At 42.2% G+C, this 18,562-nt stretch overlaps 1 protein-coding gene across 1 annotated transcript; it reads left to right on the top strand.

Annotated features, from left to right (window-relative positions):
* The first annotated feature begins 149 nt into the window (after positions 1–149).
* Positions 150–12,022, top strand: LOC125365667 (protein SLFN14-like). Its single transcript, XM_048365880.1, has 5 exons — positions 150–279; positions 1,491–2,590; positions 3,947–4,075; positions 5,973–6,687; positions 10,227–12,022. Exons 2-5 carry the CDS (start codon positions 1,537–1,539, stop codon positions 11,059–11,061), a joined length of 2,733 nt encoding a protein of 910 aa, XP_048221837.1. The 5' UTR covers positions 150–279; positions 1,491–1,536; the 3' UTR covers positions 11,062–12,022.
* The last annotated feature ends 6,540 nt before the right edge of the window (positions 12,023–18,562 follow it).

Here is an 18,562-nt window from a genome sequence, read left to right as displayed (position 1 = left end):
GTTGCAAATTTAACTTTAACTGCTCATTTGAAGACCCTTGAATTTTCCCACTATGAACCCCTGATTCACTCCGAGGTCAGGCCCTGACATAGACACTTCTCCAGTCCTTATCAGCCTTCCTCAGTGAGTCAATATTATGAAGACTGGAGGAGTCTGGCAGAGTTCCTGCTCCTCCCAGGCCCATATCACAGGGAAACAGGGGCCCTGACAGAAGGCAAACACTCAGACCAGTGCCAGATGTGAAACCGAAGCAGCAAGAGAAATCCCCAAGAGCATCAGGTAAAAGAATTTTTCACCTAAATCTCATCTATCTTATTTTAGGTGCAGTTCTTGAGATCACAGTCTTGAGATCACAAAGGACTGACTGTACAAAGATAGCTAATGAGAAAATTATAAAGGCAAATGATTGGGAAATTCTGGAAGGGTAGAAAGGCTACTCGACTGAATGTAGAACCTCAGAAAACATACTTTCATGGTTATCAGCATCTATGTAACATAGAGGAGACTTGGGAGTCATGATGCCACAGGCACAGGGAGTTAAATTAGAGCTGTGTTGTGGGCCGTGTTGGTGAAAGTTGCAAGGAGCCAAATTGCAACTGAAAGTAAGGAAGAAAATACAATGGAATGCTATGAACATATAATACATTACTAGTCACTGAAGTTGTTCAAACCATTATATATTCTTTTGTTGGTTATTTATGACACATTTTCACTAAGTAGCCCAGGCTGGCTTCTAACTCTGTCCTCCTGTCTCAGCCTCGTGAATTAGAATTATAGGCATGTACTACTATGTACAGCTTAATGTGTTTTTTTTAATATAACAAAATCTTCTACAGTCTTTTTATAGCAAGATTTTCTACATTCCCTTAGTTATCTGCTGCTTCTTTTCTTTCCCCTTTGAAACAGAAATAGAAGTATCATCTCATTTCAACTCTACTTCTGTATAATCTCTAATAATGTACCTGTTTTTGTGCTGGTACTGGAACTTGAACTTAGAGTCTGGGTGCTGTCCCTTAGCTTTTTTTGCTCAAGGATGATGCTCTACCTCTTAAGCCACAGCTTAATTTCCTGTTTTTTAATGGTTAGTTGGAGATATGAGTCTCACAGACTTTCCTGCCTGGCCTGGCTCCATGATCCTCAGATCTCAGCCTTTTGAGTAGCCAGGATTTACACGTGTGAGGCTGGCTATAACTTATTGTTTAAAAACTGTGGTGGGCTCAGAGTTACTGCTTTCTGATATTAATAGAAGATATTGAACATTTCAGCAATACAATTTTCCCATATGGCAAGATATTAGCATTCACTGAAATCTATACTTATTCTTGCTAAAATAAAAAGGTTAAGGATACTTTTGTTAGGAATGAGTAGTACCAAAGATTATTTGCAATGTTAAAGTGTATCTTCGATAATTTATAGCTTCAAATAAAACATTGTCATCTCTGAAATTCTCACTAAGGCAGGAACAACATCTCTGTCCTTGTTATTTGCAGGAGTACTTTTTTCTGTTATTGTTTGGAGTTCAGAAGGGCTGCTGAGATGGAAAGCCTCCAGACTGCTGTAGAAATGCCCTTTGCTGAGAAGATCGTGTCCGTGGGCAGAGTCACTTTTGGAGAAGAGAATAGGAAGATGATGACCAATAGCTGTTTGAAAAGAAATGAGAATCTGAAGATCATCAAGGCCATCTGTGCACTGCTAAATTCTGGAGGGGGTGTGATTAAGGCAGAGATTGACGATAGAACTTACAATTATCGATGCCATGGGCTGGGACAGGATTTAGAAACTTCCTTTCAGAAGCTCCTGCCTTCAGGCTCACAGAAGTACCTTGACTACACACAGCAGGGACACACTCTCCTGATTTTTGTGAAGGCATGGAACCCGGATGTCTGCAGCCTCCCAGTGAAGATATGTAGCTTGCACTCCAATTTATATCGGAGAGATGTGACCTCTGCGATCAACCTGAGTTCAAGCAGCGCCCTGGAGCTTCTTAGAGAGAAGGCATCTAGAGCCCAAAGAGGCACACCAGGCTTGCATCCTCCTCAGAGAACCCTAAACAGATACATTCAAGAAGAGGAAGATATGAAGGTGGCTGCCTCAGAATTCTTTGAAAGGGATAGACTCAGGTATAAGGAGAAGCTCAGCTTTACAGAATCAACGCATGTCGAGTTTAAAAGGTTCACCAGTAAGAAGATTGTCCCTCGGATTAAAGAAAGGCTACCTCACTATGTTTCTGCCTTTGCCAACACTCTTGGGGGATACCTAATTATTGGGGTTGATGACAAGAGCAAAGAAGTGTTTGGGTGTAAGAAAGAAAAGGTGAATCCTGACTTACTGAAAAATGAAATCGAAAACTACATAGAAAAGTTACCTGTGTATCACTTTTGCCATGAGAAACCCAAGGTGATGTTCACTACCAAAATCATAAATGTCTACCAAAGAGATGCCCTGTATGGTTATGTCTGTGTGGTTCGAGTAGAGCCCTTCTGCTGTGTGGTGTTCGCAGAAGCTCCAGATTCCTGGATCATGGAGGGAAATTCTGTCACAAGGCTGACAGCTGAGCACTGGGTGGTCATGATGCTGGATGCTCAGTCAGGTAAAGAGGAAGGGAAAATCATTGTCCTGTCCACAGGGGGGCGCCCTCTCCTCTGCTTTTGTGGGTATTCAGATATATACTTATCTTAAATAATATTTAAAATTTACTTAAAATTCTTTTGGCTTTCACATGTTCTCTCATGACAGGATTTCCCCCTAATACTCTTTTTTGTTGTTGTTGTCAGTTGTGGGGCATGAAATCAGGGCCTGGGCACTGTCCCTGAGCAATTTTTGTTCAAGGGTAGCCCACTACTACTTTGAGCCAGAGCTCCACTTCGAATTTTCTGGTGGTTAATTGGATGTAAGAATCTCATGGACTTTCCTGTCTGGGCTGACTTTGGACCTCCATGTTCAGATTTCACGCCCTAAGTAGCTAGGATTGCAGGCATGAGCCATTGGTTCTTGGAAAGAAATCTGGTCTCTTCGGAGTCAAGCCATGCTTGGATTTCAGTCTATTTGGGGAAAGTAATAGTGTACCATCTGCCCTGAATTAGTGAAATTTCCTTTTTAGGCACCGTAAAGATTGGTCAAAAAATTGCAGGGTAATTTTTCTAAGTAGAAAGAATCTCGCTCATTTTCAGAGAAATGCTGTTTAAGAATGACTCTGCACTGTCTTTGAAGGGAAACATTTCTGAATCATGTGAACTGTTCCAGTACCACTAGAAGCTAAGATATTAAACCCTTGAGTTTGGAGCACCGTTGTGTGGGGAAATGGTGCAAAAAGTGGAACTGGACTGGGGGGAGACAGTGCAGGAGGACGCCTAGCACTAGATCACACTTCCCTGATTGGAACCAACCTTGGTGATTTCTAATCCATCCCAGAGGACTTACAGACCAAACTGAGCTTATCAGCTTGCCTTAGGGCGAATCTGTTCACAATGTAATAAAAGAAGTTTGAAACCAAGACTTAATCTTTTTAAAAAATTGTACTAAATTTGTTAGATCTACCTCTTCCTCCTCTTCCTTCTCCATCCTCCTTCCTCCTCCTCCTCCTCTTCCTCTTCCTTTTCTCTCCCTCTTCCCCTTTCTTCCCCCACCCCAAGCCAGAGATCCTATGCTTTCTGAACCATCTGTCCTTGTCTGAAGACTTACAACTAAAACAACTTGTTGCCAGGCACTGGTGGCTCAGGAAGCTGAGATCTGAGGATCACGGTTCAAAACCAGCCCAGGCAGTAAAGTCTGTGAGACTCTTATCTCCAATTAACCACCAGAAAAAGCCAGAAGTGGTACTGTGGCTCGAAGTGGTAGAGATCTAGCTTTGAGTGAAAAAGCTCAGGGACAGCACCCAGGCCCTGAGTTCAAGCCCCATGACCAAAAAAAAAAAAAGTCTAAAACTACCTTCCATGTTATTATTTAGCTCCTTCAAGTTTGGCCAGAGATGACAGTGCTCACTCGCTTCCACCAGCCTCCTCTGCACCAAGAAGACCAGCGTATCCCACCAAAGTCCTGCAATTTAAGAGGGATCTGCAACAATGTGTGTTTCCAGGTATTCCTGTTTTGCTTTATCAGTCTTGATATGTAGTCCAGGCTTGACTCAGACTCAGGTATTTCCTTTAGAGCAAATGATTTGTTTTATAAAATTAAGTAGGAAACTATGAAACCCACAGTTCCAGTGGCACAATAGCTCTTGCCGAACATGTAAAGGCCTCGGGTTTGATTGCTAGTACCTAAAAAAAAAACAAAAAAAAAACAACAAAAAACAAAACAAAACAAAATAATTAACTTGGGAGGAATTGATGTCAGTTAATCCAAATGTTTCTTCTTAGAGAAGACCAAATATAGAACTTACCAGACATAATAGGCCTGAAATGATATACATTAAGGTTATATTATCTAACATATTCTATAGAATATACATACTATATATGATTACACAATTATATATAATAATGTCTAAATGTAATATGATGTAATGATGTGTTATATAATACATGATATGTATTATATAGTTATATAATTAATATTATGCAATGATATTAATTTGATAGTAAAGCATAATTTGTCTTATATACAATACATTAATGCACCACATTCGGTCATGTACATACAGTTACAGTATATGTAATATATAAAGCTATATATTATTTTTCTAATTTAATTTTTGTTTGTTTGTTTTTGGCCAGTCCTGGGGCTTGGACTCAGGGCCTGAGACCTGTCTCTGGCTTCTTTTTGCTCAAGGCTAGCACTCTGCCACTTGAGCCACAGCGCCACTTCTGGCCATTTTCTGTATATGTGGTGCTGGGGAATCGAACCCAGGGCTTCATGTATGGGAGGCAAGCACTCTAGCCACTAGGCCATATCCCCAGCCCCTCTAATTTAATTTTATTGTCAAGGTGATATACAGAAGGGTTACAGTTACATACGTAAGGTAGTGAGTACATTTTTTGTCAAACTTGTTATCTTCTCCCTCATTTTTCTCCACCTTCACTCCTCCTCACAAAGCTATATATTATGTGCTATATATCACATATGTTTCTTTTTTTGCCACTCCTGGGCCTTGAACTCAGGGCCTGAGCACTGTCCCTGGCTACTTATTTTTTGCTCAAGGCTAGCACTCTAACACTTGAGCCACAGCACCACTTCTGGCTTTTTCTATATATGTGGTGCTGAGGAATTAAACCCAGGGCTTCATGAATGTGAGGCAAGCACTCTACTACTAGGCTATATTCCCAGCCCCTCACATATGTTTCTTAATTCCTGTTAATCACTATATTTACATGGGCTTCCTGGCTTCCAGTCCCATATAGCTTTCATTCTCCAAATCTGAGACTGCTAGCATTCCTTAGGTCTAAACCATAAAAAATCTTTCCTGGCTTTCAGAAAGAACCACAGGGTCATCTGAACTTCTGCTAACGTAGAGTTTCTCAACCTTAGCTCTATTGGCATTTGAGTGACATAATTCTTTGTCAAGGAAAGGTGAGTACCAGGCACATTATAGGCTATTTGGCAGCATTCCTAGCCTCTACCCAGTAGATAGAAATACCATCTCTCTAGTGTAACAATAAAAAATTCACTAGTTTGTCAGCTGTCCCCTAGGTAGGGGGGAAATTGCTACTCATTAAATATTTGCTGTTCTAAAGGAGAAGTTTTACTTTCTCCCCAAAGCATCTGTGTCCCAGGAAGGTCTCAGGAGGAAGCAGTGACTTCCTGTAAGTCATGGCCCATTTCAGGTTGAGGAAAAGGTTCTGTGAAGACTCCTCTCAGATAGCTTTGGGGGTGGGGGGTGTTAAGAGCTGCCAGATATGGAATCCTTCCTGGTCCATGTCAAAGGGATGCTGCCTTTACAGCAAAGGAACTCATAGTTCTGGGGTCACAACAATCTCAACTTAACCCTGCTTTACACTTTTATAAGTTATGGTAACTTCTGTTCTTTGAATTTTCAGTGACACAGGAAGAGATACGATTTCAACCAGAATCCCTCTGTCAGAAGTTATTCTCAGATCATGAAGGACTGGAGCAATTTATGAGGACCCAGATCTATCCTTATTCTCGGGGGGTTGTGATCTTTTCTAGAAGCTGGGCTAGTGATATTGGTTTAAGGAAAGAGGAGAACGTCCTGTGTGATGCACTCTTGATAGCAGTTAACAGCCCCCTGGTACTGTATACCATCATAAAAGACCCTAGCTGGATGGGAGGTCTTCAATATGCCAAAGACACTGCCCTGCAGTTAAAGCAGAAACTGCAAACTGATGGTGGCTACACAGGGAAGGTGTGCGTCATTCCAAGGCTGAGTTCTCTGACCAGCTGGCCAGGTGAACCTTGTGAATTCCCTATGTACTACCCCCAGTCATACAAGCTGGCCAGTGGAGAAGAAGTGGAGGACGTGTTGCAGGCCCTTGTGGTCATCTCCTTCAGCTCTACCTCTCTTCTGAGTGACCGCCTGGGCTATGAGTTCTTCAACCTGCTTGTAGCAGAGCAGTGTGAGTTGCTTTCCCACAGCCTTCAGGAAAGTCGGGAATTGTTCATCCACTGCTTTCCAGGAACCCGGAAGACAGCCCTTGCTATGAAGATCATGGGGAAAATTAAAGACTTCTTCCATTGCAAACCAAAAGAGATCCTCTATGTTTGTGAAAGTGACTCCCTCAAGGATTTGGTGAGGTGAGTGTTTTATTAAACTAAAAACAAACAAAAACATACTTAATCTTTTTTTTTTTTGCCAGTCCTGAGGCTTGAACTCAGAACCTGAGCACTGTCCCTGGCTTCTTTTTGCTCAAGGTGAGCACTCTACCTCTTGAGCCACAGTGCCACTCCTGGCTTTTTCTATATATGTGGTGCTAAGGAAACAAACTCAGGGCTTCATGCATAGGAGGTGAGCACTCTACCCCTAGGCCATATTCCCAGCCCCCATACTTAATCTTTACAACCGTACCATAAAAGTAATTCTTATTTTCCTTTGAACTTAAAATTTCAATTTAAAATTTGGGGGCTGAACCTCTGTGGCTCGAGCCTGTAATCCTGGCTACTCAGGAGGCTGAGACCTAAGGATTGCAATTTGAAGCCAGCCCAAACAGAAAGTCTATGTGACTCTTATCTCCAATTAACCAGCAAAAAGCCAGAAGTAGAAGTGTAGCTCAAGTGGTAGAATGCTAGCCTTCAGAGAAAAAGTTAAGGGACAATGTCCAGGCCCTGAGTTCAAGCCCCAGTAGTGGCAAAAATAAATAAGTAAATTTGGCAATGCCTCTTTGCTGAGTAAATTCAAGAGCCCAAGCTAAAATAAATAGTTTTAAATGGCCCAGTAGTTTAATTATAAATGGATAATTTATGTTGTTCAAGATTTAAAATGTTATAAATAAACCAAGTATGCATAACTTTACATTTGTTGACCTAGAAATATTTCCCCCACAATCTGTGGTCTTAAATCTAAGAAAAGTAGAAATGAATCTTTATTGCTTTGAAGATAGTTTTTTTTTTGCCTGATAGTTAGTTTTAAAATTATAATATTAGTTACTTATGACTCAAATTTAGAAACCATTGATACTGTTTATTAAAATATTTTCATCCATTTGACTTGTTTTGCACTGAGAATTTTAGAAAACATGCCAATTTGATTCTGATTATAATCTCTTGTGTTCAATGACAATTTAGCAAATGAGAGAAAATTCATTTTCATTTGTTAGCCATTATACTTACTTTTTTTTCAACACTGGTGTGAGCCACCAGCCCAGGTTTGGCTCCAGGTGTATTTTTTACCTTAATTTTTAAAAATATTAAATTATAAAGGTGATATACAGAGGGTTTACACTTTCTGGGTATCTTTTTTTGCGCACCATTCATATATTAAATATTGTATGACATTTAGTGTTAGAGGAAAATACATACTGAGGATCTTACTATTAAAAAATAATTTACAGCTCATGCCTATAATCCTAGGTACTCAGGAGGCTGAGATCTGAAGACTGAAGTTCAAAGCTAGCCTGGGCAGGAAAGTCTGTGAGACCCTTATCTTCAATTAACTACCAAAAAAAGCCAGAAGTGGAGCTATGGCTCAAGTGGTAGAGCACCAGCCTTTAGGAAAAGTGCTCAAGGGACAATGCCTAGGATTTGAGTTCAAGCCCTGACACTGACACACTGACGCACACACATACACATTCACAAATACATATGCACACATGCATACACACACAACACATGCACTCACCAATGTGTGTGTTATAATAAAGATAGGTTTAATTTTAGGTTAGAAGTAGATCAGGAACCACTTGTCAGTGAAAGAGACCTGTAGGCACATTCCTAAGAAACAGTACAAGCCAGGCACTGGTGAATGATGCCTATAATCCTAGCTAATCTGGAGGCTATTTTAGGATCAAGGTTTGAAGTCAACCCAGGTAGAAAGGTTCTCTAGACTCCCCAAAATAGCCAGCAGAAAATCAGGGCTGCAAGCATGGCTCACATGGTAGAATACCAGGCTAATGAGCATGAGGCCCTAAATTCAAGCTCCAGCATAAGAAGAAAGGAGGGAAGAAAGGAGGAAAGGAAGGAAGGAAGGAAGGAAGGAAGGAAGGAAGGAAGGAAGGAAGGAAGGAAGGAAGGAAGGAAGGAAGGAAGGAAGGAAGGAAAGAAGGAAGGAAGGAAGGAGCAGAAAAATGGATATGGTGGCACACATACACGTAATCTCAGTCCTTAAGAGTCTGGAAGGGTTGAAAGTTTGAACTACATATTGAAACTCCCCACCCCACCCCACCCCCAAACACACAAAGAAGAAAATAAAATGAGGAAGACTTTCTAAGTAAATAACACAGGCAGTCCAAAGGCATATAGACACTACACACCAGGATGGCAGGTCTGACTGCAGAGCTGAGGTGGGAGGTGGGGGGGAGGGAGGCATAGGCAGAAAGGGATGTTGGAAATGAGGTAGATATTAGATTCTGGAGGATCTTGTAAATTGTACTAAGGACTATATTTGCCATCAAGCTTTATGGCTAGGTTTTTTAAAATGTCAGTTGAAAGGCTAATTTGACATAATATCTATTGAACCTCTAATAAGAGGAGAGATGTAGAGATGGCTAGGAATCAAAGCATTTCTTCAAGAGCTCACACAATTCAAAGTGGAAGAACACATACATAGTTCAGAATCAAAGCACAGAAATGGCACATATAAAATCAGGAAATCTATATAGGAACATGTGCCAATCCTTGAATTCAAATTAGAGAAGGCAAGAAACTGGCTTGTACTAGAAGCAAGGGAAGAAATAGAATTTGCTTTAGAGGAAATTGGAATTCCCCCATAAAAATTGTGATATAAGCTGGGTGTCAGTGGAACTCATGCCTGTAATCCTCGTTACCCAAGGAGGCTGAAATCTGAGAATTGTGGTTGGAAACCAGCCCAGGCAAAAAAAAAAAAAAAGTCCCCATGAGACTATTATATCCAATTAACCACTCAAAAACCAGAAATGGGGCTGTGGCTCAAAGTGGTAGAGCACTAGCCTTGAGGAAAAGAGCTCAGGGACAATGCCCAGGCCCTAAGTTTAAGCCCCACAACACATAGATTGTAATATACCTCCAGATGACTGTTCTCCAGCTCTAAAAAAGAACAGAAAGTTAAAACAATGGTAATAAAAAAATATAAATTACTTTTGAGCTTTCCTTTAGCAGTAAGGATCTTGTCTTCAAGGATAGTCAAGTAGCAAAAATTGACTACAAATAGAGAGAATGAAATCTCCTACCTTTTTTTTTGGGGGGGGGGGGGCCAGTCCTGGGGCTTGAACTCAGAGCTTGGGCACTGACCCTGAACTTCTTTTTGCTCAAGGCTAGCATTCTATCATTTGAGACACAGCACCACTTCCAGCCTTTTCTGTTTATGTGGTACTGAGGAACTGAATCCAGGGCTTCATGCATGCTAGGCAAAGCATTATATCACTAAGGCACATTCCAAGCCTCCTGCTTCTTTTGTAATAATGAAAGTTTCACATGCAGTCTGAAGTAAATACTTCATAAAGGTAGGGTATATGATTTTGCATTCTGTCAGGTAACTTGCCAATATAGTTGTTTTGTGATGTTGACACTAGTGAGTTGATGAATCCACCTGCAAAGGGAGAATTAGCTTCTGATTTTAACCCAGTCCTCTGATTCCAATTCCAGTGCTACTGGTTGCATTTGTTTTTATGCCTGAAACCCTGTTCTCTGTTTCTTCATTATAGCCAACAAACCGCCTTCCACGCTGTGACCCGGAAAATGTTCATGCAAGGAGAGTTCCCAAAGATTAAGCACATAGTGATGGATGAGACTGAGAATTTCCGTAGTACCTATGGAAATTGGTACTTGAAGGCCAGGAGCATCACTCACCCTAAGGAGAAGGGGGATGGAAGTGAAGACCCTCAGCACAGGATCCTCTGGCTTTTTCTAGACCCTTTCCAAGTCCATCATGCAGAGGTCAATGGCCTCCCGCCTCCTTCTGCTCAGTTCCCTCGGAGAACAATCACCAGTGGGATCCACTGTGCTTGGGAAATAGCAAAAGTCATGAAGGAAGAAATGGAGAGGATCAGAGAAAACCATCCCTCCCGTGTGTCTCTAGACACTGTGGCACTGTTCCAGGAAGCTGTCTATGAGGAAGCCATGTGTGCCCAGGCTTTGCCGGGGGTGTATGAAATCAAGACCCAAATGACTACAGAACAAATAGCCAAGTATGTGGCAGAAAAATGTCACAACTTATTCCAATGGGGCTATCTGCCCAAAGATATAGCACTCCTATACAGGAGACAGGAGGAAAGAGGACGCTACAAGCCTGCACTGCTAAGAGAAATGAAATTAATTCACAACCACAAAGCAATAGAGGTGGTGTTCAGCAGGGCTGTGGGTGTTCAGGACAATCTCATTGTTTTAGACAGTGTTCAGCAGTTCTCAGGCCTACAAAGGAATATTGTGTTTGGACTTAGTTCAGAATGTGCCCAGCCAGAGGAATTTCAAAAGCTCTGCTTTGCCTCAAGAGCCATTAGCCACCTCTACCTGCTTTATGAAAAGAGGACAGCCTTCTGAAGATGATTATAAATAGCACAGGAGTCTCTCTGCCTACACAGGTGTCAGCTACTCCTTTTTAATATTGCGAACAAGAAAATCAAGATACATCTGTGAGGCCCCGAACCACAGAGCTGTCTCCTGAGGCTCATCCTTCACTTTACTTGCAGTGGCCCTGTTGCTTTCACATTCCACTTTTCTTCTCTGCACAATTACAAAAGATGTGTCATTGGTCCCATGCCACCTCCTCTAACTCAATCCAGATTTTATCCTGCCATCTGAAAGGGTTATCCTCAGATAGCTGCTTTTATGAGATCCTCTGCACCAGTGAGTAGTTCCCACAGCCTTCAAACCACACCAGATTCCTAAGTTTTCCATCATGCATCCTGGTTGTACTTCTGGCCTTCCAGAGTTTCTAATACTCTCCAGCCTCATTGACCCATTTTATGGCAGGGTGCTCTCCAGAACAGTTATTCTGACTGGGCGTTTGACTGACATCTCATGCTGACTGTAGGCTTTCAATTTACATGTCCAGAATTTGATTGATTCATCCCACCAAATCTAGATCAGTCTCTTGAAGACAGTATTTGCTAGCTAAGTTCACAAAAGTCTAGCACATGATTGAAAAATGCCACTCGGTTAATTTATGATGAGGATTGTAGGGAGCAATGGGCTTTTGCTAATCTGTGCATTCAACAAAAGCATAGGAATCTAGACTCCAGAAGCACAGCTTTGCTGGAAGGGGAGCTGAGTTAGAAGGTGAGTCTAAACTATGGCTATAGTCCTGGACATGGACGGAACAGAAAGACCTCTCACCTACCTCTGCTTCTGCAAGTACTTTGCCACCTCTTCTCTCTCATTTCCCCCTCTACATAGGCTTAATATGTTGGGTAAAATAATTTGTTTGATAAAATAACCTAAATTACTAGGTGCTGGTAGCTATGCCTGTAATCCTAGCTACTCAGGAGACTAAGATCTGAGGATTCCACATCAAAGCCAGCCCCTACTAGAAAGTCTCCGAGGGGCTGGGAATAGTGCCTAGTGGTAAAGTGCTCACCTCGCATACATGAAGCCCTGGGTTCGATTCCTCAGCACCACATATATAGAAAAAAGCCGGAAGTGGTGCTGTGGATCAAGAGGTAGAGTGCTAGCCTTGAGCAAAAAGAAGCCAAGGACAGTGGTCAGGCCCTGAGTCCACGCCCTAGGACTGGCAACAAAAACAAAACAAATAAAATAGAAAATCCCTAAGACCCTCCATCCCCAATTAACCACCAGAAAAGCCAGAAGTGGAGCTGAGGCTCAAGTAGTTGAGCAGTTGCCTTTAGTAAAAAAAATAAAAATAAATAAAAGCCAAAGACAGCACCCAGACCCTGAGTTCAAGCCCCAATACTGGCATGAAAATAAACTAAAATAAATAAGATAAGTAGGAGTTGCCTATGATAAGAAGTGTTTAGAATGATGAAAAGGAGAGTAATTATATTATTATGTAAGTTTAGGAAATGGATAAAGGAGAAAATGTTCTTAAATCTTCTCAGTATCCAGACATAACTTTTTTTCGTTTTGAGTATTTTTTTCACTCATAGAATATTTTCACATAGTTACAATCAAATTGTATAATCAATACTATAAATGTTTTTATCCATTTAACTTTTTTGAGAGGCATGATTATAGACTGCATTATTGCTCATTTCTTCCAGTATCTATGCCCTTCATAGTGCCTTATGTTAGAGCTACAGATACTTTCCTACTTCTGGGATGTGGGCTTGGCCATGTGACCTGATTTGGCCAAGAGACTATGTTTGATCTCTTAGGTTTCTGCTACTTCCATACAGAGAACATGCCCTCCATGGCCTATCAGTCATTGAGGAATGAGAGACATGGAAACCCAACTCGAACCCAACTCATGGGCTAGATCCAAGCTCAACCAACCCCAGCTAGATCAACAAAAACCCAGCTGACTTGAAAACGTGTAATTGAGAAGTAAACATTTGTTTTATGACTGAATTCATGTCATTGTTACCTTTTGCTGGTCCTAGGGTTTAAACTTGAGGCCTGGGCTCTGTCTCTGAGCCTCTTAGAACTCAAAGCTAGCATTCTACCACTTTGAGCCACAGTGCCACTTCCGGCTTTTTTCTGTTTATGTGAGGAATCAAACCCAGGGTTTCATACATGCTAGGCAAGCACTATATCACTAAGCCACACTCCCAGTCCTATGACTGAGTACATGTTTCTTTTTTTTTTTTTTTCGCCACTCCTGGGGCTTGAACTCAGGGCCTGGACACTGTCCCTGAGATTCTTTTGCTCAAGGCTAGTGCTCTACCACTTGAGGCACAGTGCCACTTCCAGCTTTTTCTGTTTATGTGGTGCTGAGGAATGAAACCCAGGGATTCATACATGCTAGAAAAGCACTCTACCATTAACCCACATTCCTAGCCTATGACTGAGCTCTTAAGGTTACTTGTAGCTGATTAAAGTAGGTATTTCTTTATGTGGCACCATGCCTTCAAAAGCATGGTGCATGTGTGTATGCTGGTCCTGGGACTTGAACTCAGGGTCTGGGCAATGTCCCTGAACGTTTTTGTTTTGTTTGTTTTTGCTCAAGGCTAGCACTCTATTACTGGAGCCACAGCTCCACTTCCAGCATTTTGGTGGTTAATTGAAAATAAGAGTCTCATGAACTTTTCTGCCTTGGCTAGCTTTGAACTGCAATCCTCAGATCTCAGTCTCCTGAGTAGCTAGGATTACAGGTGTGAGCCTCCAGTGCCCAGTTGAAAGAGGTAGTTTTCAATGGTCATCCTAGCACATCCTAACCTGATCATGAAATTTTAATATTCACCCTCTTCTTGTGCAGCTAGCAATGTCATACTATTAAACCTAAGCCAGGTAGCATTAGTATGCTACTTTTTTTTCTAGTGTAGTTATTAATCCCCAGAAATGAGATGACTAGATCAAAAAGGTGGCCTGAAGGAAACAGAAAATCATTTAAATTGGTTCTGTTGCAAAATGTACAGAAAACCGAATCACGGCACTTGACAACATACAGACTTGTTTTTGCCTTAAGGAAGAGAACATTCAGGCATCAGCTTCTTATGACAAAAAAATAAGCATTTGTATTTCAGAAATAGATGGCTTTATAAGGGATCCCACATAATAAAACCAAGGCTCATTACCCTAACCCAAGACCTCAGAAGAACTTAACGTGGAGAATTATGGATGGCAATATGAATTATGTGATCTTGACACTTTGATCTGTTTCAAGGGGAAAAAAGCACCCTTGAAGTAGCTTTAGGGTATTGTTTCAGAGAAAAGAAAAGATGGCCTTACGATATGCACAGGACTTTTGTTTGTTTGTTTGTTTTTTGCACAGGACTTTTTAAAAGAGAAACTCTGGCATGGAGAAAACCACTCAAGAAGAGGGGAATTAGACACCAATGGCTCACTGCTGTAATCTAGCTACCCAAGAGGCTGAGATCTGATGCTGGAAGTTTGAAGCCAGCCTAGGCAGAAAAGTACACAAGATTCTATCTCCAATTAACCAGCAAAAAAGCTGAATTGGAGATGTCATTCAGGTGGTAGACCATCAGCTGGTAGAAAAAAAAAACCAAAAACCTGAGTGAGAATGAAAGACTCTGAGTTCAAGCCCCAGTATGGGCACACGTACACAAACACACACACAAACACACACACACAGAGAAAAGTGTGCATATAAGCTAGATTTGTGACACTGAGCTTCCCTAGCATCTTCAAAATTTGGGGGGTACTTGTGCTTCATTTTTACTGACTCATTTCCCCTGTCTATCAATCAGCAAGGATGTTTTTGCTGAGTTGTAATCATAGAGTACACCCCATTTTGTATCCTGTTTGGCCCCTTCTCACTCTGAGGGCTCCTGCATGGCAGGAGCCTAGATTGCAGCCTAGAGAGAGCTGGTCTTCCTGGCCTTGGAGTAGGGAGGGGTGATTGACAGGTCAACAGAGCTTCTTAAATCCCAGGTGCCTTCCTGGGCAGCTTCTTCATGGCTACAGGAGAGGAAGAGGATGAAGAGGATGATGGGAAAGAAGAGGGTGGTGATGGGTGGGCAAAAGAAGAAACAAAGTCCTTAGACATGGACAACATAGGGCAGCAACATTTCAGGGGACTCAGCCACAGAGTGGTGCTGTGTCACTGTGTGAAGCTAGCATGGGTGAAAGGCATGACTGTGAGTGACCAGCAGGTCTGTCAAAGAAATCTCTGCTTGTTGGAACATACTAAAAGCTGAGAGATGATGCCCTTCCCCAAAGTGCCATTTGGCATTATTTTGTGCTAAAAGCAATTGAAGAAGCAGATATGAGAAGGGCATTCTAATGGTTTTTCTTCTTCAAGGCAGAAGAGGAAAACTCATGCTTTGCATGAGTTCACTAATCACAAAGCCACACTCTGAAGACATAAAACAAGATGAAAAGGGGGTTTCATATTTGTATTCCTTATTATGGAAGACAGAATAGAAAAACAAGGCCTGTTGGGAGGCAGGGGATTGCACCCAGAATAAATTCATATGAGTCATGAAGCAAGCCAGGTACCAATATGCTGTGCAAAACGTGTATGCTTTTCTTTTGTTAATTGGTCATATGTCAGCCTAATTCTCAGGCTCAGGCAAAAACACTTAAGAGGATAGAAGTAAAATTTTGCCTCCCTTACACTGTTTAGTACGAGGATCCTAAAGGGTTGGATTAGTACTCTTGCTCTGGAGCTTGTGAGTGGGATACTGGGAGAACCCACAAAATCTAGGAAGTAAGAATTCTGACAGCTCTCCCAAATCCTTGTCTTCGGTGCCTGGTAGAGAAGAAAGAATTTTTTTCCAAAATTCAGATTGATAGGAAAAATAATGTAACACTTAGTTCTTTTATACTGATTTTTTGTTTGTTTGTTCGTTGTATGTGCTGGTACTGGAGCCTTGAACTCAGGGCCTCATGTTCTCTTTTGGCTGTTCCAGCTGGTGTTTTACCATTTGAGCAACACTTCCAATCCAGCATTTTCCTAACTCAGTGGAGATGTAATCTTGAAGACTTTTCTGACCAGGCTGGCTTTGAACCTCAATACTCCAGGTCCCCAGCCTTTTTTGAGTAGTTAGAATTAAAGCATGAGCCATTGGGTACCTGGCTTGCTTCATGATTCATATGAATTTATTCTGGGTCCAATCCCCTGCTTCCCAACAGGCCTTGTTTTTCTATTCTGTCTTCTATAATAAGGAATAAAAATATGAAACTCCCTTTTCATCTTGTTTTATGTCTTCAGAGTGTGGCTTTGTGATTAGTGAACAATTCTCTCCAGTCTCCATTAGCCAGGAGGTTGTGAAGTGTTGGCTTTCGTGGGTGGCTGTCAAAAAGGCTGGGAATACAAGACAAAGTAATAAACAGGACTGACTTAATATGAGGTCCAGTCCATACAGGGCTTCGTGGTCTCCACCTTTGTTGTCTGGGTAAATGCTGGCCTGGTGTCACAGGCTAGTGCTCTGCGAGTGGATGCACCTTGCATTCCCAGGGCCACTGGCAGACTTTGTCTTCACAAATACTACTCTGACCACTTGTGACAACAAGGAAGGGTCTTTGCTAATTTTGAGAGTGCACTTCTTGGATCTTGGGAGGACAAGATCCTTTAGGGGGACACCTCTGGCACCCTTGGTTCAGCAAAGGAAGGCTTACCACCAAGGCAGAGGAGTTAGCTAAACTGAACAAGCTTACAGCATAATTCAAATAGAGGGACAGAAACTTGGCAGCCTGTTGAGGTCTACAATGGGCAGCTGGTCCCGCAGTTACGTTTCTCCATCCAAAGTCCAGGATTAGCCCCCGGGAAGCTCACAGTCTTGGCCAGGCAGAAGGGTCCCAGGGGCTGGGCCAGGGGCCACAGGTCCCCTAGCCTATGGTCATGGGATCAGGAATTAAAGGGAGGCTCAAATCCTTGTTCCAATCTCCCCATTACTGCCCCCCCCCCAACCCACCAACAAAACAAAACAAAAATCCCATTACTTTGCCAGGCCAGTGTGGAGAGAACTCCAGCTAGGGATCTGAGGCCAAGAGACTCTCCAGGCCTTGGACTGGGTCCTGGAGGGTGGGACTGGCAGATGTTGGAGAGGAGGAAGAAGTGGGAATCCAGTGGGTCCCAAGGGCCTGGGGAAGACACTTATTTTCTTGAAATAATCTTTTTTTTTTTTTTTTTTTTTTTTGCCAGTCCTGGGCCTTGGACTCAGGGCCTGAGCACTGTCCCTGGCCTCTTCCTGCTCAAGGCTACCACTCCGCCACTTGAGCCACAGCGCCGCTTCTGGCCGTTTTCTGTATATGTGGTGCTGGGGAATTGAACCTAGGGCCTCGTGTATCCGAGGCAGGCACTTTTGCCACTAGGCTATATCCCCAGCCCCTTGAAATAATCTTTATTCGTTGCCTTACTCTGATTTGGACGAGTCGACAGATAGACTGGATGATAGGTAATAGGTGCTGGAGAGAGAAAGCACAGATGAGAGAGGTTGATAGACAGCCAAGTTAGAGCAGGAGGGAAAGGAGGAACGCAAGAGGGCGGAGGCAGCAAAAGAGAACTAGGAAACACCAGGAACGGTCAGAAGTTTGGTGCTTCTGGACACTTTTTTTGGTGGGCAGAGGAAAAAGGGGTCTGGACACTTTTTGGGGTGGTGGTGTTGGAGCTGAGGCTTGAACACATGGTTTCTGGCTTGCTAGGGTAGGCACTTTTTCCTGCTACCCCACCCCCACCCCAAACTCTTTTTGTCCTTTATTTTTCAGAGAGGATTGGCTTTGGAGGAAGATTCCCCTACCTACATAGCCTCCTTCATAACCTGGGGTGATATGATAGGTGAGCCACCACAAGCCAGGCTTTCTGGCTGAGATCCGCCCCACGTTGTTTAAGAAAAGTTTCACTAATATGTTAATATTTCAGCAAAGTTAAAGTTATTGCAAAAGGTTTAAAAGGCAGACAGACACATACTATTACAGGCTATAAAATAACAACTGTTTTATGCAATTAAATATTACACAGACAGATGGGATATATTAACTACCAGACTCAGAAATTAAATATGTAAGACTAAATCCAGTATTAGCACCTACAATATCTCTGAAAGTTGGAAGTTTTTTTGTTTTTTTTTGCCAGTCCTAGGGCTTGGACTCAGGGCCTGAGCACTGTCTCTGGCTTCTTTTTGCTCAAGGCTAGGACTCTACCTCTTACAGCGCCACTTCCAGCTTTTTCTGTTTATGTGATGCTGAGGAATCAAACCCAGGACTTCTTGCATGCTAGGCAAGCACTCAACCACTAAGCCACATTCCCAGCCCATGCTGGAACTTTTTAACTGTTTCGTTTTCTAATATATTCCTTAACTTTCTCCCAAATACAGTGCTCTCAAATCCTGAAAAAATGGAGGGCATATGAAACTCTAATACTAAGAGTGTACAGACAAAAGAACTAGGAATCTTGACTGGACACTTGAGAGTTTCACATGGAAGTCACTTAGCTCACTTCACTTGAACCAAACCTAAAGTT

The sequence above is a fragment of the Perognathus longimembris genome, chromosome 17 (assembly GCF_023159225.1).
Source record: "Perognathus longimembris pacificus isolate PPM17 chromosome 17, ASM2315922v1, whole genome shotgun sequence".
In the NCBI taxonomy this organism is placed as follows: Eukaryota; Metazoa; Chordata; class Mammalia; order Rodentia; family Heteromyidae; genus Perognathus; species Perognathus longimembris.
This window is presented reverse-complemented; position numbering and strand designations above follow the sequence as displayed.

Bases quoted from the DNA above. Each gene is read 5' to 3' on its own strand.
- LOC125365667 (XM_048365880.1), top strand. From the start codon at position 1,537: ATGGAAAGCCTCCAGACTGCTGTAGAAATGCCCTTTGCTGAGAAGATC. The intron at 4,076-5,972 runs GTATTCCTGTTT...TTGAATTTTCAG, and splicing joins GCAACAATGTGTGTTTCCAG to TGACACAGGAAGAGATACGA. The intron at 6,688-10,226 runs GTGAGTGTTTTA...TCTTCATTATAG, and splicing joins TCCCTCAAGGATTTGGTGAG to CCAACAAACCGCCTTCCACG.